At 46.5% G+C, this 17,302-nt stretch overlaps 1 protein-coding gene across 3 annotated transcripts in view; it reads left to right on the top strand.

The window, feature by feature from the left end:
• Positions 1-2,910: 2,910 nt before the first annotated feature.
• The window catches only part of LOC117404241 (plexin-B3-like), a 38,784-nt gene continuing 24,392 nt past the window's right edge, over positions 2,911-17,302 (top strand). Inside the window, exons 1-2 of one of the 3 annotated variants that reach the window (XM_059017314.1) lie at positions 2,911-3,202; positions 15,006-16,088. In XM_059017314.1, coding sequence (XP_058873297.1) covers positions 15,015-16,088 — 1,074 coding nt within the window. In that variant the 5' untranslated portion in view covers positions 2,911-3,202; positions 15,006-15,014. Of the gene's footprint in view, positions 3,203-11,938; positions 12,233-15,005; positions 16,089-17,302 lie in introns of those variants that run through there. The other 2 variants (XM_059017316.1, XM_059017315.1) reach the window with 2 other exon arrangements.

Genomic DNA, 17,302 nt, shown 5'->3' with positions numbered 1-17,302 from the left:
AATAATAATGTTATTGTTGTTGTTGATATTAATATTGATTAGAACATCTAGTTTATGTGACATTTCAGTTTTTTGTCTTTTACTGTTTCATTTGGAGAAATTGCGCGTCTGTCTGTATTTAAACTTTACAGAATACAAACAATTGGTAATAATGTTGTGTACACACACGCACGCACATACGCACGCACGCACACACACACACACACACTCACTCACAAACTCACGCACGCACGCACGCACACACACGCACGCACTCACTCACAAACTCACGCACGCACGCACGCACACACACGCACGCACGCACGCACACACACACACTATTTATAATTCAATTCTATATAGTGCGTTAGTCCTTAAAAGTGTATATTATATTGTATAGCGATCCCGGTTAACGCAGGCTGGCGCATCACAGGGCGAGGCTGCCCACACACTGCCGCCGGGGGACTAAAGCATAGCGCCGATACCGCTGTAAGCAAGAGCCGCCATTCCTTAGCTATCCACATGCACCCGATCTGATTGAGATCAGTCGATTTAATTGGATATTATCAATCAAAAATCATCCCATAATGGGCCAGTGGGTAGAGTCGGTCCCGAACAAGCGCTTGAATTGACGTGGGATGTAGTAGCCGCTAGAGGGCGCTAAAAAGCTGTGTTGAAATAATAGTCAAAATTCCTTTAATAGTAACACAGTTAGGTTTAGGGGTTGAGATTAGGGATTGAGATTAGGATTAGGGATTGAGATTAGGTTTAGGGGTTGAGATTAGGTTTAGGGGTTGAGATTAGGGATTGATATTAGGTTTAGGGGTTGAGATTAGGTTTAGGGGTTGAGGTTAGGTTTAGGGGTTGAGATTAGGGATTGAGATTAGGTTTAGGGGTTGAGGTTAGGTTTAGGGGTTGAGATTAGGGATTGAGATTAGGTTTAGGGGTTGAGATTAGGTTTAGGGATTGCTATTAGGTTTAGGGGTTGAGATTAGGTTTAGGGGTTGAGATTAGGGATTGAGATTAGGTTTAGGGGTTGAGATTAGGTTTAGGGGTTGAGATTAGGTTTATGGGTTGAGATTAGGTTTAGGGATTGAGATTAGGTTTAGGGGTTGATATTAGGTTTAGGGATTGAGATTAGGTTTAGGGGTTGAGATTAGGTTTAGGGGTTGAGATTAGGGATTGAGATTAGGTTTAGGGGTTGAGATTAGGTTTAGGGGCTGTGATTAGGTTTAGGGGTTGAGATTAGGGATTGAGATTAGGTTTAGGGATTGAGATTAGGTTTAGGGATTGAGATTAGGTTTAGGGATTGATATTAGGTTTAGGGGCTGAGATTAGGTTTAGGGGTTGATATTAGGTTTAGGGGTTGAGATTAGGGGTTGAGATTAGGTTTAGGGGTTGAGATTAGGTTTAGGGGTTGAGATTAGGTTTAGGGATTGAGATTAGGTTTATGGGTTGAGATTAGGTTTAGGGGTTGAGATTAGGGATTGAGATTAGGTTTATGGGTTGAGATTAGGTTTAGGGATTGAGATTAGGTTTAGGGGTTGAGATTAGGTTTAGGGGTTGAGATTAGGGATTGAGATTAGGTTTAGGGGTTGAGATTAGGTTTAGGGATTGAGATTAGGTTTAGGGGTTGAGATTAGGTTAGTTGTAGACATTAGGTTTAGGGGTAGAAGGTAGATTTAGGGGTTAGGAGGTTAGTAGGTAGCTATTGGCCCATTCCTATGGGATGATTTTCGCTTGATAACGTCTCATTCAGTCGACGGATCTCAATCCGATCATTCTGTAGTAAGCGGCTGCAAGACAAGGCAGTATTTCCATTGTTAACGAACTGTTGTGCTCAAAAAATGCAAAGTTTCAATGAAGCCCTTGTGAGCTGTGACCGAAGATTACTCCCTAATCTCCACTTCTGGAACATTTAGTCCTTGCGCGCGCCGTGGGAGAACTTACAATACAAAAAGAAGCCTGGCTTTTATATATATAATTATTTTTCATTTGAGTTACAGAGAAAACTGATTTTGTGTTTTCTTTAAAAAATGCATCAACTTTAAGAGATCAAATCTAAAAATATAAATCAGAGTTAAAAAACCAAACAAACTTTAATAACTGTGTCCCTTCACCCCCCCCCCTTCAAAACTTAGGAAGCGTTACCCATATAAATTCATTCATACTGCCCCCCCCTCTCTCACTCTCCCCCTCCCCCCCTCTCTCTCTCTCTCTCTCTCTCTCTCTCTCTCTCTCTCTCTCTCTCTCTCTCTCTCTATCTCTCTCTCCCCCCCCCCCTCTCTCTCTCTCTCCTCTCTCTCTCTCTCTCTCTCTCTCTCTCTCTCTCTCTCTCTCTCTCTCTCCTCGGTCTCGTGCGTTGCGTGATAATTCTGTATTTCAAAAATTCATAAAACACCTATTACGTCTTACGTTGCTATAGCAACACTATATTTCTGTTCCAGGCCGTTTTTATGTTTGTAACCCAAACATTTTTGAAAGAGAATTATATAATTTAATTCCTTTATCATAGAAAGTAAGAGTCTGCTTTTGTGTATTCTGGGTTGGGAAGCTTCCATTGAAAAATCCACCCAACAGAGAGACTGGCAGCGTTTCCCAGTTCAGCATCTTCGACTATTAATTCAAATTAGTATACTGATTAGTGATAACAATATAACGACGTGCAAACCCCAAACCCCAAACGCGCACCAGTGCCTAAACCCTATAGCGTCTCACTAACCCTGTGCGAAACCGCATTGCACATTGCAGTATTGAAGATAGATAGATAGATAGATAGATAGATAGATAGATAGATAGATAGATAGATGGATAGATGGATGTAACGTTGTTGTATTGTTCGTGAGTGTGGGGTTGCGTTTACAGGTTGTGCCCAGCAGGCGTCGCTGTTTGACAGCTCCTGCGAGGGCTTGTTTTATGTTACTAAGCTGTTATCTTCCATCGTGTCTCAGTCTGGCGTTATTTGCATGTTGTGCGCATAACAGGGCTTGGTTAAAACATACCTGCAGCAGGACCAGACCGGTTGCAGTGTGTCTTTCACAGCAGCTGGTTCCTCCAGCGCTATAGCCAGGTGCCGAGACTGCGCGGTAATTAAATACTCCCAGTTCAGTTTTATCGCGGATTACAAAACTTCCAGCTCTCGTCTTCAGTGTAGAAGACAGCGCTCGTTTCGTTGATAGAAGTCCGGATAACGCAGCGATTATAGGACGAGAGCGACAGTAAGGTAGGCTCGTTGTTGTTATTGCTTTATTTATTTATTTTACTTCACGAGAGTTCAGTGTTTTTTCTGACGGCGCTGTTTTGAATTCTTCAATGTTCTCTCGGCTGTGTCGGGGGTTCGTTTTTACAGCAGGTTATATTAACCCTTCAGTTGTCACTGAACATTTTACTGCAAATATTAGCAGTTTTAATTATTATTATTATTATTATTATTATTATTATTATTATTATTATTATTATTATTATTATTATTAGAGCAGCTGTTGAATATTGTATTTCGTACTTGCGTGACTAATAATATGCTTGACTGATTTTTCAGCTAGAGTTACGAAAGAATTGTGTGTGTGTGTATCATTATTATTATTATTATTATTATTATTATTATTATTATTATTATTATTATTATTATTATATTTATTTATTTCTTAGCAGACGTCCTTATCCAGGGCGACTTACAATTGTTACAAGATATCACATTATTTTTTACATACAATTACATTATTTCTTACACATTATTTTTAATTGTGTGTGTGTCTCAGTGTGTGTGTGTCACCTCAGGATAGTTTTGTGTAAGATGTAATAAACCCTTTACAGTACAGCTGTTTAAATTATATATCCATATTAGTTACAACAAACATAGCATTTATTTACGTATTTCTTTTCTTTTCTGTGTCGCCCCACCCTCTAAAAAACAGAAGCAACCACGAAAACAAATTGTTAGTTCCCTATAAAGTTACCAGTTCAGTTATGAAGCACAGAGAGGTCTGGTAAAGCATAGGGAAGCATTGTAAAGCACAGAGAGGTCTGGTAAAGCATAGGGAAGCATTGTAAAGCACAGAGAGGTCTGGTAAAGCATAGGGAAGCATTGTAAAGCACAGAGAGGTCTGGTAAAGCATAGGGAAGCATTGTAAAGCAGAGAGAGGTCTGGTAAAGCATAGGGAAGCATTGTAAAGCACAGAGAGGTCTGGTAAAGCATAGGGAAGCATTGTAAAGCACAGAGAGGTCTGGTAAAGCATAGGGAAGCATTGTAAAGCACAGAGAGGTCTGGTAAAGCATAGGGAAGCATTGTAAAGAACAGAGAGGTCTAGTAAAGCATATTTTAAAAAAACAACTATAGTAAATGCCTAGTAATATAGCATGGGGAGGAAACGGCTAAATTCTCGTGCAGATCCACAGTAACTCTGTCTGTGAGCTTTGTCATGAATCAGAGGCCCTGTCTTTGTTGTTGTTTGAAGCACTTCCTCAAGGTGCTCACGTTTCACAGGTCTGTTCATGTTGTTCCCTCCGCTGCACACCTGCGGGAGATCACACCCGTCTCCTGTGTGGTTTTTTTAAAAATTTTATTTCACATGCAGTTCCGCCTTTGAAGTGCTGGAGCCAAAGCCCCCTGATCATAGTACACTGCAAACACGTGGACTGGGGTTCAAATTCCACATTTCAGATGTGTTTGTTTAACCAGGCTTTACCGTGCTGTATCTGTGCTGTGTTACACTGTGCTGTGCTTTTACTAGGGGAGACTTTTATAAAGGTTAGTTTACCCTGTTTTTTTATATGCTTTACCAGCAAAAAATTGCTTCCCTATGCTTTACCAGACCTCTCTGTGCTTTACAATGCTTCCCTATGCTTTACCACACCTCTCTGTGCTTTACAATGCTTCCCTATGCTTTACCAGACCTCTCTGTGCTTTACAATGCTTCCCTATGCTTTACCAGACCTCTCTGTGCTTTACAATGCTTCCCTATGCTTTACCAGACCTCTCTGTGCTTTACAATGCTTCCCTGTGCTTTACCAGACCTCTCTGTGCTTTACAATGCTTCCCTATGCTTTACCAGACCTCTCTGTGCTTTACAATGCTTCCCTATGCTTTACCAGACCTCTCTGTGCTTTACAATGCTTCCCTATGCTTTACCAGACCTCTCTGTGCTTTACAATGCTTCCCTATGCTTTACCAGACCTCTCTGTGCTTTACAATGCTTCCCTATGCTTTACCAGACCTCTCTGTGCTTTACAATGCTTCCCTATGCTTTACCACACCTCTCTGTGCTTTACAATGCTTCCCTATGCTTTACCAGACCTCTCTGTGCTTTACAATGCTTCCCTATGCTTTACCAGACCTCTCTGTGCTTTACAATGCTTCCCTATGCTTTACCATACTTCTCTGTGCTTTGCAATGCTTGCATGTGCTTCACCGTGCTTTCACTGGGCTGTATTACATTTCGCTCCAATCTATTAGTGACACGCAGTGGCACAGTGCATCACCTCAGTGTGCTAACCTGAAGCTAAAATCCTCTCCAAACAGCTTTTTTTTTTTTTTTTTAAATCCATGCTGTGATCCCTCAGTCTCCCTGCTTTCCAGGATTGGGATTACTGGATTTCTATACCCCCCCACCCCGCTTTCCCTCTCTCACTCCTGCTGTCCCACCTCCAACTCCTCTCCATCTCTCCCTCTCCACCTCTCCCCCCCTCTCTCTCTCTCGTGCCTCGTTCCTGCAGCGCTGCCAAGCCCAGTGAATGTGTCTCTTTGTCCCTGGAGAACTGTAGCCTCTCTCTCCCCTCTCCTCTCTCTCCTCTCTCCCCTCCCTCCTCTCTCTCCTCTCCCCTCTCCTCTCCTCTCTCCTCTCCCCTCTCTCTCCTCTCTCTCCTCTCTCCTCTCTCCTCTCTCTCTCCTCTCCTCTCCTCTCTCCTCTCTCCTCTCCTCTCCTCTCTCCTCTCTCTCCCCTCTCTCTCCTCTCTCCTCTCTCTCCTCTCTCCTCTCTCCTCTCTCTCCTCTCCCCTCTCTCTCCTCTCTCTCCTCTCTCCTCTCTCCTCTCTCTCTCCTCTCCTCTCCTCTCTCCTCTCTCCTCTCCTCTCCTCTCTCCTCTCTCTCCCCTCTCTCTCCTCTCTCCTCTCTCCTCTCCTCTCTCCTCTCCTCTCTCTCCTCTCTCTCCTCTCCCCTCTCTCTCCTCTCTCCTCTCTCTCTCTCTCTCTCTCTCTCTCTCTCCTCTCTCCTCTCCTCTCTCTCCTCTCCTCTCCTCTCCTCTCCTCTCCTCTCTCCTCTCTCTCTCTCCTCTCTCCCCTATGGAACAATGCTTCTCTCTGCTTCGTTGCACTCGCTGGCCAGGCTGACTCACCATTGTGATGTCATAGAGCCACATTCTGAGGAATTCCTCGAGCGTGACTAGTTACATTCTCAACATTGTTTTATTTAATTGAACTGATTTACCATTTTTATGATGCTTACAACCATTCTGAGGATAGTTTACCACTTCGCTGCTGGTTTGAGTCCACACTAACGCAGGGCTGGAAATAAGACTCCTATTGCATAGCAGTTTTGATCCATTCCTGGTTTTACTATGAGTTTAATAAGACGCACCTGAGCTGGTTACCTATACAGACTGTGGCTAATCCAGCTTGTATTAAAACCTGGAATGGATCTAACTGCTGTGCAGTAGGAGTCTTATTTCCATGCCTGGAGCAGGACAGGTCGTGTCTGTCTGCTCTCGGTACAGTCGGTGTCTGTCAGTCCCTGTGTCCGCTCTGTTAGATTAAGTGCTTAATTAAATCTGATCATTCCGCTGGAATTATCCAGTTGGCTTCCATTATCGAGAATTCTTTTAAAATAATAAAAAAAAAAAGTCATTTTGGACACATACTGTTTTTTCACATTGCTTAATATGGGGGTCAAGAGCATGCGACTCGTATCGACTCAAGCCGTGCATGAAAGGGTTAAACTGAAGTACCGGAGATCCATCAAAGTGTTCATTTCAAAGCGAGGAAAGCCGTCCTTCCCTCACCTTTACAGCTGAGCACCAGTCCACATGAATTCACTTCCGCGCCCCGAGTGTTTTTAAAAAGCTGATCGCAGGTCAATTCTCCTCTCATCCAGGGGCGCTCGCATGGTCTGCAGTAACAGCAATAATAGAAATATCTACACCAGTGATCATAGTAATAACAATTGTGCTAACGGAGACAGTGAAACAAAGCAGGTTCCTAGAGAGAGGGAGGGGTGCAATTCTGAAGGAGATTATAGGATATCTAATAATGGGTTTCTCAGAGAAGTGTGCACCATGCTGTGATAATTATTGCCCTGAAACAGCTGCATGTGCTGTGCTGTCCACTAGAAGTGTTTCTCAGCGTCTTCAATAGAAACACTAAAAGAAACTTCATAAATTCAACGGCAAACGTTTCCACTAGAAGTCTTTCTCAGCGTCTTCAATAGAAACACTAAAAGAAACTTCATAAATTCAACGGCAAACGTTTCCACTAGAAGTCTTTCTCAGCGTCTTCAATAGAAACACTGAAAGAAACTTCATAAATTCAATGCTGTATGTTTCTGTTTAATGAACCATTTTGAATCGCTGTTTTGGACTTGCTACAAGCAGGATGGGCATATCTTTATATATCAATGCCAGGGCTGAGTCAAGTTGTTGTCGTGGAAACTGAGAGCGGGGGGGGGGGGGGGGGGTGGATCGTACCCTTTTTTCCGATCCCGGAACACAGTTTTGGGATAATTATCCCTGCCACAGGCCTGGCTCTCAATGCTGATAACAGCCGCTCACTGTACTGCTGTATGGAAAGGTCAGGGGTCGGCTGGGGCCACAGAGGGGCGTATTGAATCCCGAGTGACTCTGGAACACTGGCGCGCTCAGCTTGCTGGAGAGGACAGGCTGGCTTTATGGCACTGGCTTTGATATGCAAATCGAGTTCCTCCTCGCGCTTGTCGATGTCGCTGAGGACATTTCACATTCTCAGAAAGTCACGGCAAAGTCTGAGTGTTTCAGTGGAACAGCTGGAAAATAATGAGTCCTTACCCTGCTTCACCACACCTCTCTGTGCTTTACAATGCTTCCCTATGCTTCACCACACCTCTCTGTGCTTTACAATGCTTCCCTATGCTTTACCAGACCTCTCTGTGCTTTACAATGCTTCCCTATGCTTTACCAGACCTCTCTGTGCTTTACAATGCTTCCCTATGCTTTACCACACCTCTCTGTGCTTTACAATGCTTCCCTATGCTTTACCAGACCTCTCTGTGCTTTACAATGCATTCCTCTCTGTGCTTTACCAGACCTCTCTGGTAAGGTAAAGCATAGGGAAGCATTGTAAAAGTTTCACAGCTTATAAAAGCGAGCACAGACACGGTGCTCAATAGCACAGACTCGTCACTGTGTGTTCAGTCTCCCAGCCTCTCGCTACCTGCATGTCACCTGATAGCCTCTTTGCATGGCCTCCTTCATTTGATTACCAGATGAATGCTCTGATAAATCCCACAGCTGGCCCCAGCAACGCTTTTCCCCCCCTGTTTCTCCTTCAGTTGAAAAGCATCCCCATGACAAGCCAGCAATGGAAATAAGACTCCTATTGCACAGCAGTGTGATCCATTCCAGGTTTTACTACCAGCTTGATCAGCCCCAGTGTGTCTAACTAACAAGCTCAGGTGTGTCTGATTATTAAACTCATAGTGAAACCAGGGATGGATCAAACCGCTGTGCAACAGGAGTCTGTGAGTGTGTGTTTGTGTGAGTGAGCATGTTTGTGTGAGTGTGTGTGTTTGTGTCAGTGTTTGTGTGTGTGAGTTTGTCTGTGTGTTTCTCTGTGTGTGTGTTTGTGTGTGTGTGTTAGTGTGTCTGTTTGTCTGTGTTTTTGTATTTGTATATGGGTGTGTGTGTGTTTGTGTTAGTGTGTGTGTTTGTCTGTGTGTTTCTGTGTGTGTGTGTGTGTGTGTTAGTGTGTGTGTTTGTCTGTGTTTTTGTGTTTGTGTTAGTGTGTCTGTTTGTTTGTGTTTTTGTATTTGTATTTGGGTGTGTGTGTTTGTCTGTGTTTTTGTGTTTGTGTTAGTGTGTGTGTGTGTGTGTGTGTGTGTTTGTGTTAGTGTGTGTGTTAGTGTGTGTGTGTTTGTGTTTCTGTGTGTGTGTGTGTGTGTTAGTGTGTCTGTTTGTCTGTGTTTTTGTATTTGTATTTGGGTGTGTGTGTGTTTGTGTTAGTGTGTGTGTGTGTGTGTTTCTGTGTGTGTGTGTTTGTGTTAGTGTGTGTGTTAGTGTGTGTGTGTTTGTGTTTCTGTGTGTGTGTGTTTGTGTTAGTGTGTCTGTTGTCTGTGTTTTTGTATTTGTATTTGGGTGTGTGTGTGTTTGTGTTAGTGTGTGTGTGTGTGTGTGTGTGTGTTTGTCTGCGTATTTGTTTCTAACCCCAGTGCCCCTTCTTTTCCCCGAGGGAGGGAGGGAGGGAGAGAGAGAAGGAGGGGGTAGTGTTGGTGTTGGTCTTCCAGCTGCTCCCCCCCCCACCTCCCCCCCCTCGATGAGCTCTCGAAATGCCCCCTGCCTCCTCTGTGTTGGTTTAGTCATCTGTCATCCTCACACTGGCTACTGCAAACACAGTCTGGTGATTGATGTGTTGCATCACACTGCAACACAACACAGCTCAACACAACTCAGCACAACTCAGCATACTGGCTTGTACAGCAAAGCAGGACTGCAGGACGGAGGAGGGTGTATTATTATTATTATGTGTTTATTTAGCAGACGCCTTTATTCAAGGCGACTTACAGAGACTAGGGTGTGTGAACTATGCAGCAGCTGCACAGTCACTTACAATTACGTCTCACCCGAAAGACGGAGCACAGGAGGTGAAGTGACTTGCTCAGGGTCACACAATGAGTCCGTGGCTGAGGTGGGATTTGAACCGGGACCTCCTGGTTACAAGCCCTTTTCTTTAACCACTGGACCACACAGCCACAGTGTAGAGATAGAACAGCTCACCAGTATCTTCAAACACGGACCCGTGTCTAAGGGTACCCGTTCACAAATACAGGGACACCAACTGGAGGGTTTGCAGCTCACTGTGGTCGTACTTCTCCACTCTGAGCTAATTTAGGAACCATATTTGCATATGTGGAACCCTATTTGCATATGTGGAACCCTATTTGCATATGTGGAACCCTATTTGCATATCTAGAAGCCAGCCTGTCTTCTCCAGGAAGTCTTTGTTTTTTTCGATGGCCACGCAGTGTTGTGTCCTCGGGTTTCCAGCCCTGTTGGTGTCGCTCTGTTTCTGTTTCCAGGTTGTGATCACTGACTCTGTGTTTGTTACTTATTTCTTGGCAGGTCTCTGTTTATTATTTGGTCATTGCTTGCCTGTGCGTTTGGCTTTTGGCCTGTCCTAAGTAGTCTTCTGTTAAATCGAGTCTGTGCCGTGCCCCTGCAGCCTTTTCATTTTGTGCTTGTTTGTCTGTGCAGTCCAGTTTTAGACTCCTTGCTGGTTTCACTCCTCAGCCTCTCCTGGGAGTTTCTGTGTTTGCTGCTCCAGTTTATTGTCTCTCTCCTGCTCTTTTTTTCACAAGGTGACTCACTGTGTCGGTTGTTCCTGGCTATTGAGAGCTATAAACTGTGTGTGTGTGTGTGTGTGTTCAATTCAATTCAACTCAACTCAATTCAATATGCTTTGTTGGCATGACAAGAATAAACAAGTCTCTCTTCCTCTTCCTCCCTTCTTCCCTCTCCCTCCACCTCCCTCCCTCCCTCTCCCTCCCTCCCTCCCTCTCCACCTCCCTCCTCCCTCTCTCCGTCCTCCCTCTTCCCTCTCTCTCTCTCTCTCTCTCTTCCCTCTCTCTCTCCCTCTCTCTCCCTCTCTCTCCTCCCTCTCTCTCTCTCTCTCTCCCTAGCTCTCTCTCCTCCCTCCTCCCTCTCTCCCCTCCCTCCTCCCTCTCTCCCTCCCTCTTCCCTCTCTCCCTCCCTCTCTCCCTCCCTCTTCCCTCCCTCTTCCCTCCCTCTTCCCTCTCTCTCTCTCTCTCTCTCTCTCTCTCTCTTCTCTCTCTCGCTCTCTCCTCTCTCTCCCTCCTCCCTCCCTCTCTCTCTCTCTCCTCTCTCTCTCCCTCCTCCCTCTCTCTCTCCCTCCTCCCTCTCTCTCTCTCCTCTCTCTCTCTCTCTCTCCTCCCTCCTCCCTCCTCTCTCCCTCCTCCCTCTTCCCTCTCTCCCTCCCTCTCCCTCCTCCCTCCTCCCTCCTCCCTCCTCCCTCCTCCCTCCTCCCTCTCTCTCTCTCTCTCTCTCTCCCTCCTCCCTCTCTCTCTCTCTCTCTCTCTCTCTCTCCCTCCCTCCTCCCTCTCTCTCCCTCCCTCCTCCCTCTCTCTCTCTCTCTCTCTCCCTCCCTCCTCCCTCTCTCTCTCTCTCTCTCTCTCTCTCTCTCTCCCTCTCTCTCTCTCTGTAACCCTTGTGCAGGACTGGTTTAATTATTAATGGAGCCCTGTGGCGCTGACAGCCATTGTATTCAGGGGGAACATGATCTCCTGGATTCGCAGCAGCTGAGACAATAATGATTTTCTCTCCCTCTCTTTTTTTCATTCTTTCTATTGGTCCCTTCTCCTGTGTGCTTTGCAAACCCGCGACCCGCACTCCGCACAGTTAACCCCGTTCCTCCTGATAAAGGCTCTTTTTTTGTAGTTGTCTGTTTGCCGTGCTGTTGACTCTTTTTAAAAGGGTCTGATCAGCTGTTAATAGGGTGTAAACGGCCCGGTCCCTGCTTATCAAACCCACCCGTTCGATTCAATTACAGCTGTACATTCTGTGGCGGGGCGGGAGGGACTGCCTAATTAATTATTAAGCATTCCTAAAACCCCGCCCAGCTCGGTTTTGTGCCCACACTGTCGTTACAGTGGGCGGGGTTTCAGAACACCGGAGGTTGTTGAACAATAGAAAGGGGCGGAGACCGGGCAGGTGGAAGGCGTGGTGTGATGCAGGTGATCCGCCCATCGTTTCCGGAGCAGGGCGTGGTTTGGCAAGCACTAAATCAATTCCTGGTTCCAAACAATGTGCTGAAAGAATTGAGAAAGAATAGACTGGATGTTTTGAGAAAGAATAGACTGGATGTTTTGAGAAAGAATAGACGGGCTGTTTGAGAAAGAATAGACTGGATGTTTTGAGAAAGAATAGACTGGATGTTTTGTATACAGAGAGATATTTTTAAGGGGAGCCACAAAAAAAAAAAAAGTAGCCGTTTTTTGTTCAGTGGACTTTGTTTTTTCTCGCTTATGTTGCAAGGACGGTATGTGCTGACAACTTTTTAAGTAAGTAAAAACAAATACGCCCCATTTTTCTCATTATTTATTTGTAACAACATTGCTCGCAAGCGAAACAATTGTAAACGGTTGGAAACAGCGTAACCGCAAACAGCAGCGAGGTGAAGCAGTTGAATGGTCAATTCAAGTTGTGTAGTTTTTTTTTTTTTTTTATTATTATTATTTTGGTTGAAAAAACTACAAGTTATTTTGCAGTTTTTTTTTCCTTCCCCCGTATATAGTTAAAAAGCTGTCAACATTTCTGTGTCGGTCGAAATCAATTCTAATGTAATGCGTCGTATTGTTAAACCTGTTAGTTTCGATTAGGGACGGTACAATCCCTTTAATAGTAGTAGCATGCAATAATGTGTGTGTTTATTTACAGACCGCTGTCACACCATTCTAGTACAGAGTGTAGACTGGTGACGTCAAAATGTAATCCCTGCTTTATTAAAGAACCTGTTTATAATAACATAAAAACACAAAGACGGTAAACGTGGGTGTGTCCGTTATAGTAATAATAAGGGTAATCTTTTCTTAAGTTTTTTATATTTGATTTATTACTTTTATTTTTTAAAATGGCAGCAGACAAGACCTCTTGAAACATATAGTCAAGTCTCTTCAGTTATGAGCTGCGAAATGCAGACTGCTGGCTGCACAGAGCACGAGTGGTGTCTCCTTCCCTCTGCCTCCTCTTCATTTCCGCACTGTCTGTCCTCTGGTCCTGGTTTCTGAGATTAAATGTGATTTCGTGTGTTTGAAGGGTTAACTTTGCCAGCTGCTGTTTAATATTTAAAAGACTTCAATCATACAATTCCTAGAAAGACATTCTTGCATTAAACGGTATATATGTGTGTAATAAAGCACAGTGAAAGCCTGGTAAAGCATAGGGAAGCATTGTAAAGCACAGAGAGGTCTGGTAAAGCATAGGGAAGCATTGTAAAGCACAGAGAGGTCTGGTAAAGCATAGGGAAGCATTGTAAAGCACAGAGAGGTCTGGTAAAGCATAGGGAAGCATTGTAAAGCACAGAGAGGTCTGGTAAAGCACAGGGAAGCATTGTAAAGCACAGAGAGGTCTGGTAAAGCATAGGGAAGCATTGTAAAGCACAGAAAGGTGTGGTAAAGCATAGGGAAGCATTGTAAAGCACAGAGAGGTCTGGTAAAGCATAGGGAAGCATTGTAAAGCACAGAGAGGTCTGGTAAAGCATAGGGAAGCATTGTAAAGCACAGAGAGGTGTGGTAAAGCATAGGGAAGCATTGTAAAGCACAGAGAGGTCTGGTAAAGCATAGGGAAGCATTGTAAAGCACAGAGAGGTCTGGTAAAAAATGTTTTTTGAAAAAAAGTAAACTAGGGGAAAAACTTCAAAAATACTGTGGTAAACTTTTCTGAGGGCTTAAAATAGTTCTGTCTTTACGAACATGCTTTCCTGAATAAAGTCCTGTCGTGTGTGGATGATCGTTGATGCAAAACCCCCAGCAAGGTTCATTTGTTTATCAAAGTGCAAGCGTGTGCTTGTGTTTGCAATTCCAAGAACCGACAAGCACAGGCCTGCTAGATCACTGTCCTTACAAAGAAAAGAAAATTCAGAACAGCTGTGTGAATTCTGTTCCTATTTCTGACATCCCTGTTATTATGGTAGGTGCAGTGAACACACGCACACACTAACACGCATGCACACAGACGCACACACACACTAACACGCATGCACACAGACGCACACACACACTAACACGCTCGCACACAGACGCACACACACACTAACACGCTCGCACACAGACGCACACACACACTAACACGCTCGCACACAGACGCACACACACACTAACACACTCGCACACAGACGCACACACACACTAACACACTCGCACACACACACTAACACGCTCGCACACAGACGCACACACACACTAACACGCATGCACACAGACGCACACACACTAACACACTCGCACACAGACGCACACACACACTAACACACATGCACACAGACGCACACACACACTAACACGCTCGCACACAGACGCACACACACACTAACACGCATGCACACAGACGCACACACACACTAACACACTCGCACACAGACGCACACACACACTAACACACTCGCACACACACACTAACACACACGCACACAGACGCACACACACACTAACACGCTCGCACACAGACACACACACACACTAACACACTCGCACACAGACACACACACACACACTAACACACTCGCACACAGACGCACACACACACTAACACGCTCGCACACAGACGCACACACACACTAACACGCTCGCACACACTCGCACACACAAACACACAGCTGGTATTCATAGCCTCCCCAGCCAGCGAGAGCCTTCGAAAACGTTCTGGAGTTTTTATAGTGTTTTATATTGTCTCAAATGCTCGTGGGTTTGATCAGAGGAAGCTGTTAAACCCTTTCCTGGTAACCAAGTCAGTTTATAGTTTTAAGCTATCGTGCACGCTGAGGCTGATCAAGCTGGTAGTAAAACCTGGACTGGGTGACACTGCTGTGCAATAGGAGTCTGATTCCCATCCCTGAAGAGGAGTTCTGAAGCCCCGGCCTGCCCTTGTTGTTGTTGCTGACCACGTTTTTCCCATGGTTATACTGAGAGATTTTCCATAGTTTACCCTGGATTGCCAGGTTTATTTTAATATGCGTAAATTATTATGCTTACTTATGCTTTACCATACTTACACTCCCTCTCTCTCCCTCTCCTATCCTCTCCTCTCCTCTCCTCTCCTCTCTCTCTCGCTCTCCAGGCAGCAGCGATGCGAGTGACGGCCGTGGCTGTCCTGCTGGCCTCGTGGTGGCTCCCGTGGCTGCCCGCTCTGCCCTCGAGCCTCCCGGCCGCGTCGTCCTTCCAGTCAGAGAGCGCTCTGAACCACCTCCTGCTTGACCCCGCCACGGGGCACCTGTACGTGGGCGCCGTGGACCGCCTCTTCCACCTCTCGGGGGATCTGGAGCTGCTCTCGCGGGGCGTGACGGGGCCGCGGATGGACAGCCCGGACTGCCTGCCCCCAATCAACCGGGAGTGCCAGCAAGCCACGGAGACCAACAACCACAACAAGCTGCTCCTGCTGGGAGCTCCCAGGGAGGAGGGCAGCCTCATAGTGTGCGGGACCGTCTTCCAAGGCATCTGCGAGAAGCGCAGCCTGGGCAACGTGTCCGTGGTCCTGTACCGCACCGAGAATCCCGTGGACACCCAGTACGTGGCAGCCAACGACCCGCGGGTGACCACGGTGGGCGTGGTGGTGGTGGCGGAGGAGCTGGAGGAGCCGCTGCTGTTCGTGGGCCGCGGCTACACCAGCAAGGGCCCTGGCGGGGTGCCACCGATCACCACGAGGCACCTGGGGGGCCACAACATCTTCACCCACGAGGAGCTGGGCAAGCTGGTGGTGGGCAGCTACTCGGAGTACAACAACAACTTCGTGGCGGCCCTCCGTGCCGGCGGCCACGTCTACTTCGTCTTCTTCCGGCGCGACCGCAGGGCCAAGCGGGAGTACCGCACGTACGTGTCCCGGCTGTGCGTCGGCGACCGCAGCTTCTACTCCTACGTGGAAGTGCCACTCCGCTGCGCCGCGGGGGAGAAGGTCTACAATCTGGCCCAGGCCACGTTTCTGTCCACGGCGGAGGACGGCGAGGCCACGCTGTACGTGGTCATGGCCGCCGGGACGGCCTCCACGCCCGCCCCCACGCGGGACACGGCTCTGTGCGTGTTCCCCCTGGCGGAGCTCGACGGGGCGATCGTGCGAGCGCAGGAGCTGTGCTACGAGGAGGAGGGGCGGAGCGAGGAGGCTTACATCGAGTACGAGGTGAACTCGCAGTGCACCAGACTCTTGCCGGTAAGGTTATGTGGTTTAGAAATCGACATGCAAGCTGTTTAAGATCATTAGAATATGTTATTGTTAAAAATGACCCAGCACACAGAAATTGATTTTTCTGAAGCGCGGTAGCGCTGTTTTTTAATAATAAAAACAATCTAATGAGCATTAACTAAACACAACAAAGGAACCTAACTATGGAACAGGACAGCGAAGCTGTTTACCTGTGACACAAAATAAACAAAACGCTATTCTAGGGTTAACACTGTCTTTTTTATTTTTATTTTTTTCTTCACACTTTGAACACAATTTCCCAAATGGAGGCTTGTCAGCCCCGTGGCCTTCTGGGAACTGTAGTCCTGTGCTCCCCAGGACTACACTTTCTGTGCTCCCTGTTTCACAGTATATATAAACACATTGACAGACAGACACTGAGACACTGATACTAAGACACACATGCTGACATTCACATACAGACGCTGAGACGGCATGTGTGTGCTAGCCCTGGAGTCTGCTGGATTAAATGCACAGCTGTCGTGTGCTGATCATTATCCCCTCGGATCAGCGCTGGTCCCTGCTGATTGCTTGAGGTTGCCTGAGATTGCGTGAGACTTCACCTTAGTGCTAAACACCAAGCCACACACACACGCACACACACACTCGCATGCGCACAGACACACACACAGACACGCACACACAGACATACACAGACGCACGCACGCGCACACACACACACACACACAGACACACACACACACACACACACACACACACACACACACACTGACACACACACACACGCACACACACACACACACACAAACAGACGCACAGACACGCACACACAGACACACACAGACGCACGCACGCGCACACACACACACACACACAGACACACACACACACACACACACACACACACACACACACTGACACACACACACACGCACACACACACACACACACAAACAGACGCACAGACACGCACACACAGACACACACAGACGCACGCACGCGCACACACACACACACACACACAGACACACACACACACAGCCTGTTTCAGTACAGTAGACTCTTGCTAATAAGAATCGTCTAGCCCGAATTGACCTAAAAGCAGGGATGGCAATCAGACTCCCGTTGCACAGCAGTGTCACCCAGTCCAGGTTTTACTACCAGCGTGATCAGCCCCAGTGTGTCTAGCCAACAAGCTCAGGTGTGTCTGATTATTAAAG

Source organism: Acipenser ruthenus, chromosome 56, assembly GCF_902713425.1.
Source record: "Acipenser ruthenus chromosome 56, fAciRut3.2 maternal haplotype, whole genome shotgun sequence".
Taxonomy (NCBI): Eukaryota; Metazoa; Chordata; class Actinopteri; order Acipenseriformes; family Acipenseridae; genus Acipenser; species Acipenser ruthenus.
This window is presented reverse-complemented; position numbering and strand designations above follow the sequence as displayed.